Below are 18923 nucleotides of genomic sequence, written 5' to 3'. Positions count from 1 at the left end.
CACTAGAATGATAGAGGAGATAATATATGTGAACATTCCATGAGTTTTTCACAATTATAATCAGAGATACTAATGATGTTACTTGATTTATTTGATCTTCATAAACTCCTAATTCTAATTGAGTGAAAAATAAATGCATGAAATAAAGTGTATGCTAATAAAAAGGAATATAAGATTAGGTATAATAGGTCTGAAATAAAAATCAATAATATTTACATTTGATTTATTACTATATCAGAATTAAAAGAACATCTAAAACTCTTTTGTTTTACTTTAGAAGTATACTCAATATGGCACTTGAAGTAAAAATGAAGGCAGTCATATTAAAAATATTAATGATGATTAAATGTAAAAAAGTCCATAAGGTAAGATGTGAAGGGTAAAAAAAGTTAAATTCACTTGGAAATTACCAATAGGTTTTTAATTTTAAAAATCTATTTTAATCAGTGTGAAATTAAAGTGGAAATGAATATCTTTATAATTATTTGAGGTTCACTTACAGGGCATAATTAAGAGACTAAAGCAATCAATAAGACTTAAGCCAGGCTCATTTCTAGAGGTCCACACCACTTTAGTTGTAGACATAATTATTCCTGTACATCCACACTTGGACCATTTACACTAGACTCTTTCCCTCATCCAGCATACCTGTGGCCAGTGCCAGACAGTGAGCAACTTGACAGCATAGGTTGCCTTATCCATGTTTGTATGTGAGGAACTTAGCACAGTGCCTAACAGTTTGTATGCATGGAATACAAATAGAACAGTTTGTATGTTTGTTTTTGTATGGAATCAAACTTATTTCAATAGCCTAAACCAAATCACCTCCCATTTGCATGTGTTAGGAAAAAATGCATAACTCATCCCCAAATTAATTAAATGATCTAGAGTATTATTTGCATTATCAGGTAACTTTGCTACTAGTTGCCTATTCCATTAGGTAATGTATATGCATAGTTTTACAGGGGTGATATGCTTGATGAGTTTCAAACTCAGCCATTTCCCAGGCAATAGCCTCTAAGACCAGCGTCAAAACTTTAAAAGATTATAGCCAAATAAAGATAATTATATAAAGTGGATTTGTTGCAATAAATATATTTTCCCTCTTTCCTCAAGACACAGGTGCAGATAAATATTTCTTCAATTTCAATAATGATAACAAATACCAAATGACCCTCAGCCTCAGAGTCAGGAACATAATTAGAAGAAGTTGTGGAGACTGGGATAAGTTTTCATGCCATTTCCACATGGGCAGTTTCTACTAAACTCCACCTGATGGTGCCAGGTTAAGAATCCTGGTCCATTGTAGTAAGACCTTCTGACTTATTAGTAGATGGAAATACAGATTTTTATTTAAAATATCTCATTTTTAAAGTGTTGGTAATTTTTGAAAATGTAAAACACTATGTATGCCAAATAAAACACTTCTATAGAGAATATTTGGCACAAAAGCTCCTAGTTTATGACCTCCAGTTTAAAAGGTACTATTTGTTGCACACATAATTGAAATATTCTTGAAAAGTCATATAATTCGATTATTAAATGTCAAGAAAAGTTTACTGATTAAAGAAAACGATATATTCACAATTATGTATATTATTCCATAGTTATAATATGAACATTAACAAGTATTTCACAAACTCCATTTATTATGAAAATGAAAATACCAAAGCCCAGAAGTTGGCAATAGAAAAATAAGAATCACCATGTTAAGCTTTACTTTAGATGTAGTATAACTGATTTAGGTCACAAGTTCAACCTGGCTTTCAACATAAGCAGTTGCATGATTGTATTTCTAAATGATGACTAGCCAATTATGGTGACTACAAAGTTCTGTCATAACTGATATTTTAAATAAAGCATTCTACTAAGAAAACTAAAATTTCAGCTTCATTTTCATCACTTTAGCTATTCAGAATTCTGTTAATCAAGTAGGAAAAAAATTATCTTCAACATCTAGAATGATTTATCTGTTTGTATGACTGTGAGAAAAATGATCACAGCTTCAAGCAATAGATTACAAGTAGAAGGAACGTTCACATTACAGCTATGCTGATGAAAATTACCTGCAGGCTGTTACAACCGAGCCCACGAATTAATTAACCTTTTGCCACAAAAATCTAGAAACTTCAGCAAAGACTGAGGTTGCTCTGTTTCTCTCGCTTCAGCTTCCTCAGTGTGTTAGAAAATAAAATGATGTGCAGTTACTGAAGCAAACAAAATGTACTGAGATTTTACCAGTTCTCAAGCTACTGTAATACAACCATATAAATTATGGTTAAAATATAGCAAGTTAGATGATTCATCTTTTGTTTTAGTTAATGAAAGATGAGTAATAATGATTGATTTCTACATAGATCTTTATTTTATGAATGAGATCAGTAATTTCTTACTATGAATGTTGGCTACCTCTTAGTTATCTTCTGTTTGACTCTGTGAGAACATAAATAAAGCATGTCTTTTGCCAATGTGTTTTTTTAAATGAATATAAACATGCCTTCTTATAAACAGCATTTTCAAATGAATAAAAACATTATCTATATATAAGTGTATTGGTCAAGCATTCTGATAGTTTTCACATGGGATCTAAAGTTTAAATATCAGCTAACACTAAATGAAAACAATTTGGGAAAACAGAATATCTAATAAATGATGGTAACATGAGCCACTATATTTTCCCAGTTTGTTAAAGGTTAAGTATCAATAAGACTTGGTGAATTTGAAGATTATACAAGACTTAAGACTATTAAGTTACATTTTAAGTATTGACATGATAACTTACATGACTTTATGCAAATGTTAGAAGTCACATTTTATTTTTCTCTTTGATATAATAGATCTCCTTTAGAAGTTAACATCTCTAATATTTAATTGTTCAGTAACAAATAACTTTAGCCACTCTCCTCCATTAGCCAATTTTTAGAGTTTAATTTCAATTAATTCATTATATAATTAAGTAGGTGACAATAGATAACTCATCCCTTCAGTAGGTTCCCAGACATTCTTGTTCAGATCATGGATTTTACATACAGTAAGGCTTCACTTAATGCTATTGTGACTTTAAGTGAAATGACAAACAAAAGGTCCCCAAGTAACATCCCTTAGTTCAATGTCCCTCCATTATAAAATTGATGACAGTGTTTTTCGTTATTTTGTTTAAAGTAGCAGTTTCCAAGAACCCATTTACAATGCTAAGTGAGGACTTAAAGTGTATGGTTTTAGAATGTTAGGGTATTTTTCTCATGTTCCAAAGGAAGGATGATTTGCCAAATTCATCTTTAAAGAACTAAACTAGTGAATACTTCCCCAAGTATTTTTCAGGAAATCAATTTTTAGTTTCAGGTAAGAGGTTCACAATGTGTTTAAGTATGAAGATGATACTTTTGTGTTAATAAAGTGGGTAATGCTTATACAGACAATTCAAGATGTATATGATATTTTTTATTACAAGTAAGCTCATATTTCACTAATCAATATTTCAACTTAAGTAGTATTTGAAGTAATTTGGGGCAATAAACCCTTTGAAATTTTGAATACATTAAAATTTTCCAAATGGACCTATGGAATCTATAAGGAAGATAGCCGTTTAAACATGATATATTTAGAATATTTAGCAAAACATTTTTGGCTATTTCAGTTTTGAGAACATTTCTATTATAAGCCATACACTTTAAGGTAAGACATACATTTACTTGAAGTGTCAAGGCTAGCACATTTCTGTCACACAGAAAATTCACAGTAAATATATTTTGAATATAAGAATACATAAACCTTCAAAAGATATTTAGCATTTTTGCCAATACTTAAGTTTGCTTATACTAATTTAAATTAGATTTAATATTGTCATTGATCCTTATATGATTATGTAAAGGGTCATAATGTATATGTATATTGAATAATAAGGATACGATTAAATAATTAAACATTAGAACAGAAATTTATAATATTCCTTAATTTTTATGGGAATATACATAATCTTCAAGAGAGATGATATACATACCTGACAGGTAATGTTCTGTCTCCTTTCCTCCTGTCCATTTCTCTTTGGGGAACAGGATACCAGCGGAAATTCAGTTTCCAGTTAAAACCCCCATAAGTCATGTCTGACCCAGCCATATATTCAAAAGTATCATCACTAATCACATCAATGATAGGGCAGACAACCGTTTTCCTGCAGAAAAATTAAAACCAATTTATAGACACATGATAATTAAAATGTTACATTATCTTCTCCAAACTGATTACAGTTGATATGATGAAATGTAATTATTTTGTTACTTTAATATGCCTTAGCTTCATTTTATCCTATTAGTCCATGGAATTATTTCCTTTGAATATATATTCCTTACAGTTTACTTTATGCTATCATTTGAAATCTAATCAAATACACTAATTGACCTTCAAGTCTATTTCCAAATGCATTCTAAGTACTAACTTAGCAAGATGAGCAGGGTCTATTTTTCATCAAACCTCCACCCACAGCATGATTAGTAGAGCTGCTTTGAGATTAGGTATCATTTTAGCTATAACCCATTGAAAAGCAATAGCATTCAGGGAGGGAAGAAGGGATGATGGCAAATTAGATCTGGTAGTTTGCATTTCAAGTAGGGTACGTTAGTTTAGAGAGTTCTGAGGACATCTTCATGGAGATAACACCTACTAGGAAAAACAAACAAAAATCAACAAACAGCAATAATAAAAATCATAATCTGTCAGTATAAGTAAATGTTTCCTATGAAAAATGATAGGGTCATGACAATTTCTGAGTAAAATGTCCTCAAATTGAGAGTTTACATTTATAATCTAGACGATAGCTTAAGATAGGGAAAGATAAGCAACTTCAATCTCTGGTGTTTTATCCTTTTTTTTTTTTTTTCTTTTTGAGACAGAAAAAAAACGTGAGCCACCACACCTGGCCTATCCCATTTTTCTTAAAGTAAGAGCCAAAAGGTTGGTGTTCTTAATGGTAACTTTCTATGGTAGAAAATTTCATTTGGGAAAATCATTAGGTACACTTTTAATCCATGTTGTGCCTTCTCTAATTCTTGATCTAACCCCTGTCCATTTATTTTATTATGGGATGAAACTTCTGTGATTTCCACAAGTAAACATTCAGGCCTACTCAAATCGTACTGGTTGTAGCTAATTCTGAAGACCAGAGTTGGTTTTTCATATTTGGTAGAAGGTAAATATACAAATAGGCTTCTGAATCATCTCCAGATATAAAAAGCACACAAATGTCCATTATTTACTTGTTTTGTAACACCAGTTTCACCAATACTCATTTTCAATTAAGGTCTTATATTCCACAAAATTGACCAGAGCTTCAACTTATCTGCAATCAACGAGACTCCTGTAGCCTTGGGAAAGCTTCTTGGTGACTCTGGACCCCAGAAAAATCAATATTTTTCTCACTTCCTTTATTAGATTTAATGATTTAACTTGTGAGGAGAAGAAATTAGGTCTAAAAACCTTGAACAGACTATCTATTTAGGGTAGTTTTCAAATTTATAATCAGGACAATATAATAGGGTTCATCATATGCAAATACAGTGTAATTATGTTGTTAGATCAAACAAAAAATAGCCTATGCATGACCATATTGAAATATTAAAAGCACATTGAGTTGAATATGAAACACGTGTGTAAAAAAAAAACAGCATAATATACCAAAATTTGCCAGGAAATTCATTTTTAAGTTCATTTTACTTTGCCAGTCTTATTGTCCTGTGGGTACTGCACAATACACAGAGTGGAAAAATGTTATTAGCCATGTACAACACTCTATGGACTAAAAGGTTCCTACCGCTTTCTTCAACTGTTGTGCTTCATTTTACTGACAGCTTCCATCCATCTTCCTGGCAAGTACCAAATCCTGCTGTTTAAGTGATGTGGCTGGACTAGCTCAGACTAAGTAGTTCCTATCTGGAGTGTCTAATTAAAAATGTCAATTCTAGAAGGACTTTTCTACTATAGATGAAATGACTATGCAAGTAAGGTGTTATGTAATGTTTTGTTATTGTATCAGATAGCATTCAATGTTAGTTATCTTCACTAGGTATTTAGAAATTATACTCTCTTATCACCAGTGTTTATAAATAATTGCAAAAAGAACGCTTGTACTTCATCAACAACAGAAGGAACTGCAGGTATGTATAAGGATTCTTAATTTCTATAAAGTGCTATTTATTCAATTTTCCAGATTTCAAAATGTATATGTATAAGGTGACAATATTGTTGAAATAATTAAACATATTCGTATAGCTGTGCTCTTACGTTTCCTTTTTTAAATTATAATTATTTTCAGTGCTGTGTGTGTGCATGTATGTGTGTGCATTTTTAAGACATTCCAGGTGAATTTGAACTAGACTGACTAAGGGTGCTCGTGTAGTTTAGAGAACACTGGCAGAGAACTGGAAAGAGCTGAATTGTTCCCAGCACTTCCAATGACTGGAGCAAGTTAGATGTAGCTTCTTAGTTCCTCCCCATTATGAGTTATAGATAAGAATATCTACAGTACTTACCTCACAGGGTAGTTGTGAGAACACGAAAAGGTGCTTTGAAAATGTGCTTTATAACACAATTATACTATTTTAGATTATATTTAATTCCTTCACCTAAAAAGTAATTTAACATGTTTTTTATAACTTGAATTGTTTCACTATTTCTTAGTCAACTATCTATGTCCAGCATGAATACAGCAGTCTTATTTATCAAGCAAGTGGGAAAACCTGCTTTTAAGAAAAGCTATAAAATAAGCCTTCTAAAAATAGGAACGTGGAAGACAAATTCTGATGGACATCTGGAACTGTCCTAAGAGGTTCAGTCATAACCCAGGCAGACATAACACATAAATTCTTACCTGTCTTCCTTTATTCTTGCCAGCAAAGGCTCCAGCCATCCTAACGTACATTCACAGTGTGCATCAAGAAAAGTTATGACCTGCCCTTTTGAAGCGGCTGCTCCTCGAAGACGGGCACGTATTAACCCAGAGCGTTCTTCCATCCTAATAATTTTTACTGGCACTTCTAAATTTTTCACATAATTCTCTAAGGTCAACTTGAGAAAATCTGTAACATGTAAAAGAATTTATAAGAAACATTTTTGAAACTGTTTTAAGAAACAGCAGAGATACTACCAAGATGGAAATTTAACACACAGAAATGGTGGCCAATTCCTATCAGTATTTTTTGCCTTAGATATAAAATAATAGAGATTTCATTAGTTAATTAATGTCATGTATCCATAAAATCACATGAATGCTCAATAATATAATCAATTGAGTTGGAAAAAAAGATATATTATTGAAAGTCATTTTGGCTGAATTTTTAGGTTAGTAAGAACCATATAGAATCATGAGAGAAAGTGAAAGAATTAGTTATTTCCTTCTAGAGTTGGCATTAATGAGGTTATTGATGAGAATTTGATAGGCTATGGCAGGGCTAGTAAAATTATAATGCAAATATAGATAATTGCCTAGTTATCTTTTTGGCCATAATAAAGCTTTCTAATACAAACAAACAAACAAACAAACAAAAACAGCTTGTACCTCTTTCACTGGCATCATCTACCAAGATGACCTCAGAGAGTAGATAGTGTGGGGAACGATTTATCACACTGTAAACAGTTCTAAGGAGAGTGCTCCAAGCTTCATTATGAAACACAATGACTACACTTGTGTTTGGAAGTTCATCAGGGTAGACTTTTGTCTTACATCTGAAAAAGAGGAAAGAAGAGGGATCTTAATAAATGCATTTTTTTATCCTGATTATTATAAAAAGAAATATCCGTAATAACACAACTTCAAACTTGAAAGCCCCTTACTAAGGAAATGTTTTATGAATATCTAAAATCATTTCCCTTTTATAAGTGCTATGAGTAATCAGTTGGCATTCTGAAAATTAAATATGCATAATTACTAATATTTTTATTTTAACTCCTGCAGAGAACAAAGCAGCATGATTTCTACAAGTCTAAGAAAAACCTAAGAAATATAAAATAACATTCTGAAACTTTTGATAAAAGACCTGGTACAACAGGTACAAAGGAGTTCATTTAGTAAATATAATTTTATTCTTTGTTAATAAAAATGTATATATAACTCAAGAAGTCATAGGAACATAAACAGCCACGGGCCCAAAGGATTTTGAAGTATGTAAAACAGATTTTTCTGTTCTAAATCTAGTCATGTATGCTTTTAATTCCGTTTGAGGATGCTATAAACAATATCTACTTCCAAGGAAAGATTTAGGTTTCCTTTAGATTCAGAATCTACTAAATGCATCTTGGCCTCTAAAATTTCCTTATGTTTTGGAGATCAGGAAAGGGAATGGACTACCAGCACTTCTCAAACTTTAATGTGCACAGTCATTGATATGGAAGTGCTGGGAAGGTAAGAGCATGTTCCCTTTAAATGACATGGAAGCGGGGAAGGGAAGTGCTGGGTAGAGGAAGGCGTGGTCCCTGGCTAGGGCTCCACTCCGACAGACCCTGGGTGAGGATGGCATTTCCTGCCCAAATGTTGCATTTCCCAAGACCACCCTGGCCTGCCATCCTGTGCCTATAACCAGCCCCCACCCCCCTCCATTTCAGCATCACCTGGAGATTCATTCAAATGCAGATTCTAATTCACTTGGTCTTGGGTGAAGTTTCTGCATTTCTGAAAAGCTCTGAGATGATTTAGAGGCTGCTGGTCCCTGGTGCACACTGATTAGTAAGGGGCTACACCATAATTATTACTAGTTTTAGAACTTAATATTTTGAAAAATGTTTTTGACACCCCCAGACTCTAGAAGGCAGACACACAAGCTGCTGGACGTCCAGAGGAGCAGATCTGCCCAAGAAGACACAGACAGCTGGATGAAACAGACAGCTGGATGTGGAGAGGAGCACGTCAGCGGGGGAACGCACCGGCAGCTGGACATGGAGAGGGATGCACCGACAGGCATCAGCAAGTCAGCAGGCCATTGACCAGTCGGGGCAGGCAGAATTTGGCTGGGGCAGTCAGAGGAGACAGCACAGGACGCTGAGCTGCCTAACTCCAGGGGAAAACCTTCTCACTCCATCCCCTTTCTGGCCTCCCCCATCTGCTGAGAGCTACCCTTCACTCAATAAAACCTTGCACTCATTCTCCAAGTGTGATCTGACTCTTCCGGTACACCAAGGCAAAAACCCCGGATACAGAAAGTCCTCTGTTCTTGTGACAAGGTAGAGGGTCTAATTGAGCTGGTTAACACGAGTTGCCTGTAGACGGCAAAATTAAAAGAGCACACGGCAGCACGCTCCCACTGGGGTGGAGCTGTAAACATCCACCCCTAAACACTGTTGTGGGGTCGGAGCCCCACAACCTGCCCAGTCCGCCCATATGCTGCCCTAGAGATTGGAGCAGAGGGGCACTGAAGAAGCAAGCCACAGCCCCATCACACGCCCTGTGAGGGGGACAAGGCAACTTTTCCCATTTCAGCATCACCTGGAGATTCATTCAAATGCAGATTGTAATTCACTAGGTCTTGGGTGAAGTTTCTGCATTTCTGAAAAGCTCCGAGATGATTTAGAGGCTGCTGGTCCCTGGTGCACACTGATTAGTAAGGGGCCACACCATAATTATTACTAGTTTTAGAACTTAATATTTTGGAAAATGTTTTTGACTTTGCTTATAAATCCAGAGAAGTCCAGATTTTTCTTTTAAAGTAATCAGTCAAGGTACACTTGGATCAATGATATGTGTGGTGCTGTAGGTGGTGAGCCCAAATTTAACAGGCAGGTGTTTGTTGCTCCCATCACCTTGTCAACGTTCAGGCATTTCTGTCATGTCATTTTAAATCAATGTGATTACAGATTATAAAAAAAAATGTCAAAAGGTTTCTGAAGCAGTAACAGAAGTGTATTCACCTGAGGTTATTTTTCATGTAAAATATTCTGAAGAGCTAGATAATTAACACAATAATATAAACTGAATCAGATACCTCTTGCTACTTATGACTGGCTTAATGCATGACACAACACAGCATTGTTGAAATTAGTTTCCTTCACAAGGGAGTGAAAAAAAATACAATAAAATGTGGAAGATGAAGGCATATAATAAATATTTGATTGTGTGCCAGTTAAGATCTTCATTATCTTTTAAAACCATCTAACAGATCACCTAGTCAATAAAGTCTTCTGTAATATAGCCAGCTAAAAATGTCCATTTACCTCAATTACAACATTTTCCAGCATACATTTACTTGAAAAAAGATTTATTAAGCATCTAGAATACAAAAGATACTGTGCATATAGGAAAATAAACATGTAAGGCATGGGAAAAGTAGTTGGATTTATTGCCATCTCTTTCCCTTCTGGAGGCAAGATTCAAAAGGTTTCCATGAACTTCATCATTTGACTTGTATCTCCAAGTAGCTCATCACTAAATAAACTTAGAAAGTCATCTTGGTAAATGAGAGGGTTTTCTCTACCATTTTCCTCAAATTTCCATTCTTCTGCCTCATTAAAAAACCTAATCACTTTCAGTATGCAAAGTCAAGAGTAAGGTAAAGATCATCCTCCTCCTCGAAGAAGTATAGCTGGAAAAACAGGCTGAAAGCAGTCTAACAGCCAACAGCCAGTGGCTTCACTCGAGGATTACAGTCAATAAAGTCTACTCAGCATCATTTTTTAAAAAAGATTTTTTCAATCAACATTTTTTGTATGTTACACTAAATGCCAACAATTAAATAAATGATTTAAAATGTCAAACTAAAAGCAGATATTTCGATCCAGCATCTTAAAGTATTTTTATCAAGCTTTACTTTGTGATTAAAAAAATTCACTCACAGGCCGGGCACGGTAGGTCCCGCTTGTAATCCCAGCACTTTGGGAGGCCGAGATGGGCGGATCAAGAGGTCAGGAGATTGAGACCATCTTGGCTAACACGGTGAAACCTTGTCTCTACTAAAAATACAAAAAAAAAAAAAAAAAAATTAGCCGGGCCCGGTGGCAGGCGCCTGTAGTCCCAGCTACTCGGGAGGCTGATGCAGGAGAATGGCGTGAATCCAACAGAAGGAGTTTGCAGTGAGCCGAGATCACACCACTGTACTCCAGCCTGGGCAATACAGTGAGACTCCATCTCAAAAAAAAAAAAAAAAAAAAGAAAAAAAAAATCCACTCACAAATGAATACAAAGTTAGTATTCATTTTATGTGTCAAAGTTATAGTGAATTAGTTTGCTGTTAATGCAGCTATCATGTTTACTTATGGAAAACTTCCACTGTCATTATTTAATGTAGCATAAAAATAAAATAGGGCTAATATTTTAATTAATTCTTCCTCTTCTTCCTATGTAAACAGTCATTCATCACAGAATACAAGTCTCAAGCTGTATACTTCTTTCAGTACTATAATAAAGTAATAATAATGTAACAAAAATAATTTAGTAATACTAATGATTTCTGCCTGAAATTCTTTTATATGCTATATCAAAAGTTTTAAATGACATTAATTGTAAAAAAATTAATTGGAAAAATTAGGAACAAATAAAGCATATTAAAATGTGCCAAAATCTTGCATTCAAATGTATATATCGTTATATCAGATAGGGAAATATCAATTTCCCTAGGATCACTTCATTAAAACTAAGCATAGAATGTCGGCTTTAATTGAAATTATGTATATTTAGACCAAATAACTCTTTTAGCAACATGTCTCATGAAGTTATTATTTGTTTTCTTTTACATAAACATCTAAATGGGATTAGCAAAAATTGACATTATTGTGGTGCACAATGTATATGTAATTAACTTTGAGAGTAAAAGTGGCAGATGGCAATAGCAATTTTCATCAATTTGAAAGGAATACTTGATGTCCAAATCAAGAACCTGAAATCTGGTATTCCAGTGAAATCATAAGCTTTATCATGGCAACAGTGAACACTATATTGACATGCTGAATTTGTAATACTTGCAAGGAAGTGAAAGTTTATTTTTTTAAATTCTATGATAATATATCTGTGGTTCTTAATCTTGGCTGGACATTGGAATTATCTCATGAGCTCAAAAAACTATAGGTGTGAGAGTTTCTGTCACAGAGATTCTGATTAAAGTGTCTGAATGTATCTACAGGTGAAGATATTTTTAAAAAATCTTTGGAATTTCAAATGTGTAGCTAAAGTTGAGAATGGTTACTCAAGTACTTTACCGTAAGGATAGACTTTTTGAAATATGTAAAACCTTTAGGCTTACGTCAACATTTTAAAATATGATGCATGAGGTTAACATCTCTCTTTGTGTTTCTATCGTATAAAAGTAAGATTACTTTTATGTCATATAAAAGCAAGAAGACATTATTTACTGTCATGAAAGCAGGGAAAGTCATAAAGTCTTCTCCACTTCTTTTACAATCTCTTCTGTCATCTGGATGTACACTAATGCTGTTCTAATGGTCCATTAGCTGTTGATTTATAAATATATAAAAATAAATCCAGCTGATCTACTTTGGAGAGAATATGGAGGCAGAATCATGTTTTCAATGTCTGTAACATGGCAATACAGTGAAATAGTATTCCTATTTATCACTTTTTCCCTAGGCTATGCACACATTATGGAAACATAAACTGTTACAATTTGATTTTATCCTTTCAAAACAGTATTGATGTTTTCAGATAAGCTACTGAAAACAACATGCCACATCAGAGAAATAAAAATTGACTGTAAGAGGAGAATGTGAAATCACAAAGGATCCATGATTACACAGTGATTTAGTTAGACACAGTCCATTCAGGACTCCAGACAAAGGCTGTCAACACTGGAGTTTGCATGACTTGTTGGATTGCTGCTCATTGAGTCAGTGGTTGCCTTTTACTACCTCAGTCAATGATGATTAATAACAGTAATTAAAATAAATACTTGCAACACAAGTCCTCTATATATTTTTAAGAGCTATGAGAATTGCAGAATTCTGTGTGGTTTCTGTGTTTCCCAATCATTAACATTCATATTCACAGAGAGAAATTTCATCATTCTCCCATGCATCCATGCAAAGAAAACTTGCGCAACCAAAAAGTGGTTCTTTCATAACAATTGAGCAGCTTGGGGCCGGAAGTAAAATAAAGCACTAAATTTTGCATGGGTTACTATGTGTTGGTTTATATTTACAATGTGTTAAATCTTCCAAAAGTAAGTTCCTGTGTCATAATTACTTGAGTAATTCAAATTTTTAAAACAATCAGATTGGTATTCTTCTGCTACAAACATCTTTATTTTAAAATCCAGGGAGATGCTGTACTCATCTTTAGTGTATTTGCTATCTGATCAATTCTTTGCTTCTTCTGTTTTCTTCTAATTATTGGTGGGGATGGAGTGAGAGGGTCATTGGGAAGCATGTACTTCCAATGCTCCCATACTTCCTGGCTTCTGTTGGAAATATGTCATAGGAATCTCAGGTGGGACATAGTAGTGCTGGACAAAACAGGAACAGGAAGCCAAGGAATTTCTCTACTGTTCCCTAATCCCATATTAGAATATACAGCCCTCTTCCCTGGCCTTGTACCTTGAATATGCCTAATCTTTTACTTTTTTATACTCTTTCACAATAAATCTATTGAATCCAGTAGACTAGGGGATTCTTAAAAAGTAGAACAGAAGGAAGGTTCACCTTATTTATCTCTGCCTCTCCAGAATCTAGCATTCTGCATGTTACAAAAATATTGTTAATAAGTGGTTGAATGGATGAAAGTTTCACAATAAGGAGTCATATTGTATGAATTATCAGATCAACTCCCCAGTCATATCTCTGCATTATTACAAGATGAAATAGAGGTGTAGAAATATCTTTTTAAAAAACATTTTTTCATATCTTCAATTGATTTTGTTTTTCTATAACCAGAAATGAGCAAAAGATAGAGAAGGGAAAGGGAAAGATCACATGAAAATGAGTTTGCTAGTCATCCAATTATAACACATTCCTCTCAAACCTCAGTAACATAATTACTATTTGGACATATTGGAGAAAGATCTGTGTCTGGAAAACCTGTAGTTGCCTCCCCATTCTGCCATTTAAAATCTGTGACTAAACTTTCTAAGCTTCAGTTTTGTCATCACCTAAATTAGGGTAAAACTGCTCTGATATCCACATTGCAGAAGTTTGGAGGAGAACATATGAAATTATAATGAAATGATATGAATGGAATTTATTATTATAATATTCTTTTTTTTTTTTTTTTGAGACGGAGTCTTGCTCGGTAGCCCGGGCTGGAGTGCAGTGGCCGGATCTCAGCTCACTGCAAGCTCCGCCTCCCGGGTTTACGCCATTCTCCTGCCTCAGCCTCCCGAGTAGCTGGGACTACAGGCGCCCGCCACCTCGCCCGGCTAGTTTTTTGTATTTTTAGTAGAGACGGGGTTTCACGGTGTTAGCCAGGATGGTCTCGATCTCCTGACCTCGTGATCCGCCCGTCTCGGCCTCCCAAAGTGCTGGGATTACAGGCTTGAGCCACCGCGCCCGGCCTATAATATTCTTATAGTATGAAGCACTGTACAGAATATTACAGATAAAGTCTCTAAAATTATTTGGGTCAGCCATGCTGCTGGTAGGACTCTGATCATTGCCATGGTTCTAGTATCTTGTATTTTATCTTTAATTTCTGTGGTCAAACTTTCATTTTATACTCATTATTTCCCAATAAATTTCAGTAATAGATCTGGTGACTAGACCATCTAGGCTCGAGGGAAGCTTTATCTGTTTGTCTAGTGTAGCAGTATGGAGTTAGGGTCCTGCCTCTTTCCCTTTCAGCTCTTTTAAATCATGTGTAGCTCCTAATCCTAAATTTATCTGGCCTGCTGGTAGCTCTTCCTGCTTACTTACCTTAATCTCTGCTTACTTACCTTAATCTCTGTTTAATATTTTCAGCTGGAAGAACCCAGAGGATCATGTTTTGCCTGCTTGCTGAGATCTCTGTTTCTTGCCTGCTCCTGACCATCCATGAGCTATCTGCCATATTGCTCCCCTCCTACTAAGCACAACTGGGACTGTCCTCGACCACTTTCTCCACTCTATTGGTCTGTCTGGTTGCCAAATTTTGCATCTTGCCAGAGTTAGGCTAGGTCTCCCATCTATCAAGCCCTGATTTAAGAAACATCATAATACAAGAGGCAGTTATAAATGGCTAATATTTATGGATATGTTAATTATATAGCAGGCATTGTGCTATGTGTTTTATATGGATCGTGTCATTTGTTCCTGAGGACGGAGACTTCCAGCAACCACACAGATTACCTATCAGAACTATGATAAGGCTTAAAAGTAATAAATAACTTCATTTCATGCATCAAGAACTACTAGGAAATAAATTTATTCAAACAATAAACTGTTCAAACAGCCCCATTCTCAGGAGGGTAAGTTCCTTACATGGGTAAACAGCCTGTTTCCTAGGACAATTATATATTGCCTAACTAGACAAGCTGGTTGCTTATCAATTAACCTCCAGAACCTCCTTATTATGTCTACCCATCCCAAACTATTATATTATGTACTTTACCCAATACATTAAAAGACTTCCTTAAACTGCTTAAGTCCAGATTCCTAATGTCTACAAATACCCACCTTGGCCTCTCCTTTCTGTGACTACTAAGATGTCTGTTAAGGTGGTGATCAGGAAATAAACTCAGTTTTCTTCTTCATCAGGTTATTCTGGTGGTCTTTTGTGGGGTTCACAGAAAAGATAATCCTTATAATATTCCTTAAGAACCAACTGTACTTTTTTTCTTTTCTTTTCTTTCTTTTTTTTTTTTTTTTTTGAGACGGGGTCACTCTGTCATCCAGGCTGCAGTGCAGTGGCATGATATTGGTTCACTGCCACCTCCACCTCCTGGGCTCAAGCATCCTTCCATCTCAGCCACCTAAGTAGCTGGAACTACAGGCACACGCCACCACTCTCGACTTACTTTTGTATTTTTTAGTAGAGACAAAATCTGACCGTGTTGCCCAGGCTTGTCTCAAACTCCTGAGTTCAAGCAATCTGCCCACCTTGGCTTCCCAAAATACTAGTATCACAGGCCACTGCACCAAACCTAATTATACTATTACTCCCACTTGATAAATAAAGAACCTGATGTTCCAATCAGTTAAGTAACTTGCTTCTATGTAGCGGAGCTGGGTTTCAAACCCATGCAGTCTGATTTAAAATGTTCTTTCCTGATGGGATAAAGTTTTTTACTAGTTCAGATAGTGTTTCTGATAACAATGGTAGTTATATCACCGTCCTAAGCCACATGGTAAATAAAGATGGTACATTATTTTTGTCGCAGTATACGTTAATGGAAATAAATAGGACTTAGATATAAAGAAGTCTACAGTGATTATTAGAGTGATGATGATTTTAAAGTCTAAAGCAGTAACTGTCCATCAAGGCTTGGTGCCTTAAAGCATGAAGGTTAACAAATGGGAATAAACTTATGGACACCATGAGAGAAGCAGAACAGAGTAGAACATTGACAATTAGGATCAATACTATTAACTTTAGAGACTGTAAATGTGCTATTTACTAGTTGTACTTTCATATCACAAAATATATTTAATAAGAGGTTGAATGAATGAAAGCTTCACAGTGAGGCAGGCATTGCATGAATTATTAGATCAACTCACCAATCACATTTCAGCATTGTTATAATTGGAATGTTATCTGAGATGGTCCAGGGCAGCATAGGCCTAGAGTTAGACTGGGCTTCTCTCTCTCTCTCTTCTTTCTTTCTTTCTTTCTTTCTTTCTTTCTTTCTTTCTTTCTTTCAGCACTCTGTGCTTCAGTTTCTTTGGTTGTACAATTGGAATAATAATATTAACTACCTCGCAGAGTTGTGAGACAGGAGGCAGTAAATGTAAAGTAGGCCAGTGCCTAGAATATAGTATAACATACATGTACATTTCTTACATGGTGCTTTTTTATTGTATATAGCCATACTTTTCTTATTTGAGTTTTTACAAATCAATAGAAAAATAAAACCAAACAAAATTGGTTAGATATTAGGTTAGTGCAAAAGTTATCATGGTTTTTGCCATTACTTTCAATGATAAAATTTCATTTTATCTTCCACTGCACCTTGTGGTTTTTACTAAAATTATAGAAATAGAACTTCAAAAGGAATAGTCACCCCTTATAGACTTGTTTTGAAAAGTATTTTGGTGCTAATTGAAGTTCTTTAAAATAATAAAACTTTTTTATCATTTTTGAATAAATTAAGTGCCTCACCAGAGTAGTAATGAAAGGGCAACCCAAAATAAAAACAAAACAAAACAAAATCCATTTATAAGAGCAACATCATCAATAGAAACATGCCATCTTCTAAGGTGAGTGTTTTGAAGAGGCCCCCATGTCTTTAAATCATAAGCACAGATAGGTTATTTCAGAAAGTAAACATATTATTATTTTAACAACTAGCACTGGCAACCCACTTATGAAAGAAACTGCCTTTGACAGGAAGAATTTCTTTTAGGGAGGTATGTATTGCCAGGAAACCGAGGAAATAGCTGCTTTGAATGAGTTAAGGGGTATATTTGCTTCATTCCAGGAGGGTAGGGGCTTAAGGTGGGGAAAACTAAAGAAAGGAGTAAAAAGAGACTATGATAAGGAAAGGAGCAAGTCAAATGATGTGAAGCTAAAAAGGCCAGTGAGCTCCTCAGTGCTGGTGTGATAGCTGGAGGAAATCGAAAAATGAGTGTGTCTAAAGTTCAGGTTTCACTATAATTTTGCAATACCAGCCCACTTCCTCTCTTATTGTCTACTAAATTTAGCCTATTAATAAATGCATCATATTAGTAATGTCATGGCAATGTCATTAATTTGAGAAAAAAGCCAAATTTAGTATCTGGATTGAACTGTGAGGAGCAGAGAAAGCAGTAACAAAAGCAGTCACAAAACACTTAAGTCTACCAGGGAATTGAATAAATCTTGCACGGCTCTCCGAACATCCATAGATAATTCTTCTGGGGTTTAGTGGACCCCATCTGGATTTTAACAGAGGGTACACTAGGCTGATATCTAAGTTATTTTTAAAAATAAAATGTCATGAATATAATTTCTATTAAATAAACAACAAGCATATATTACCACTGGAGTTATTTCCATAATGTCAATAATTTTAAAACAGCCTGTTTATCTAGGACATAAAAATGAAGGAGATAACTTACAGTATTGTGCAAGCAAGTTTTATATTCTTTCTATTGTGAAGAACTCTCTCAAATTTTGGAAATAAATGACAATAAAAGTAAAAGAACACCATTCAAGTAAATGTTGTGGCCTTTGTTGTTTTGGAACATGAATTTAGGGGATTGTTCCCTTTATGTAACCTCTGAATATAATTCTTTCATGCTATTGGAAGTAGTTAACAATTAGTTGCCTAGAATAAATAAATTTATTGCCTGTGATAATTATAATTAAAATGACTTTGCAACAAACTTCCTCCTGCAATTCATAAGTTAAATTTTTACTTTTGTTAGTAAAAATAACACTGGATTTTGTTGTCAGCAGGTCTGGACTCTGGTCTAGGCTTTGTTTCTGCTCTCATTTATGGTCTTATCCCAGTCAACTGACCACCCAGGTGCTCATGATTTTTACCTCTCTGAGACAATGAAACCACTATCCACCCAGGTTAAAAGCCAGAAACTTTGATGTTGACATTACAATGATGACGTTGACATCACAATGATGACGTTGACATCATGAATCAACAAATCCTTAAATTATTGCATGGAGTCAGTACAGTGCATCTGTGGAGTATTCTTGATCCAAAAATATATTCTCCTCATGGCAGACAAAAATGCAAATCTAAAACATCCACTCCTTTATTCAAATGTTTTTGATGACTCTTCTTTCCTAATGATAAAGTCTAAAGGCTCCACAGGATCTGCATCAGCTTCACCTCATGTTATCTTTTCCTTTCATTATTGCCTTTAACTCTTCA

General features: G+C 34.8%; 1 protein-coding gene across 7 annotated transcripts in view; it reads right to left on the bottom strand.

Annotated features, from left to right (window-relative positions):
* GALNT13 (polypeptide N-acetylgalactosaminyltransferase 13) overlaps nt 1–18923 on the bottom strand; it is a 590308-nt gene that overhangs the window by 205932 nt on the left and 365453 nt on the right. For all 7 annotated transcript variants that reach the window (XM_031651262.1, XM_031651267.1, XM_031651266.1 and 4 more), the window contains 3 exons: nt 7550–7716; nt 6863–7070; nt 4001–4171 (listed from right to left, as the gene is read on the bottom strand). In XM_031651262.1, coding sequence (XP_031507122.1) covers nt 4001–4171; nt 6863–7070; nt 7550–7716 — 546 coding nt within the window. The remainder of the gene's footprint in view (nt 1–4000; nt 4172–6862; nt 7071–7549; nt 7717–18923) is intronic.

This window comes from Papio anubis, chromosome 10 (genome assembly GCF_008728515.1).
Source record: "Papio anubis isolate 15944 chromosome 10, Panubis1.0, whole genome shotgun sequence".
Lineage (NCBI taxonomy): Eukaryota > Metazoa > Chordata > Mammalia > Primates > Cercopithecidae > Papio > Papio anubis.
The sequence above is the reverse complement of the archived record's forward strand: the minus strand, read 5'-3'. Positions and strand labels throughout refer to the sequence as shown.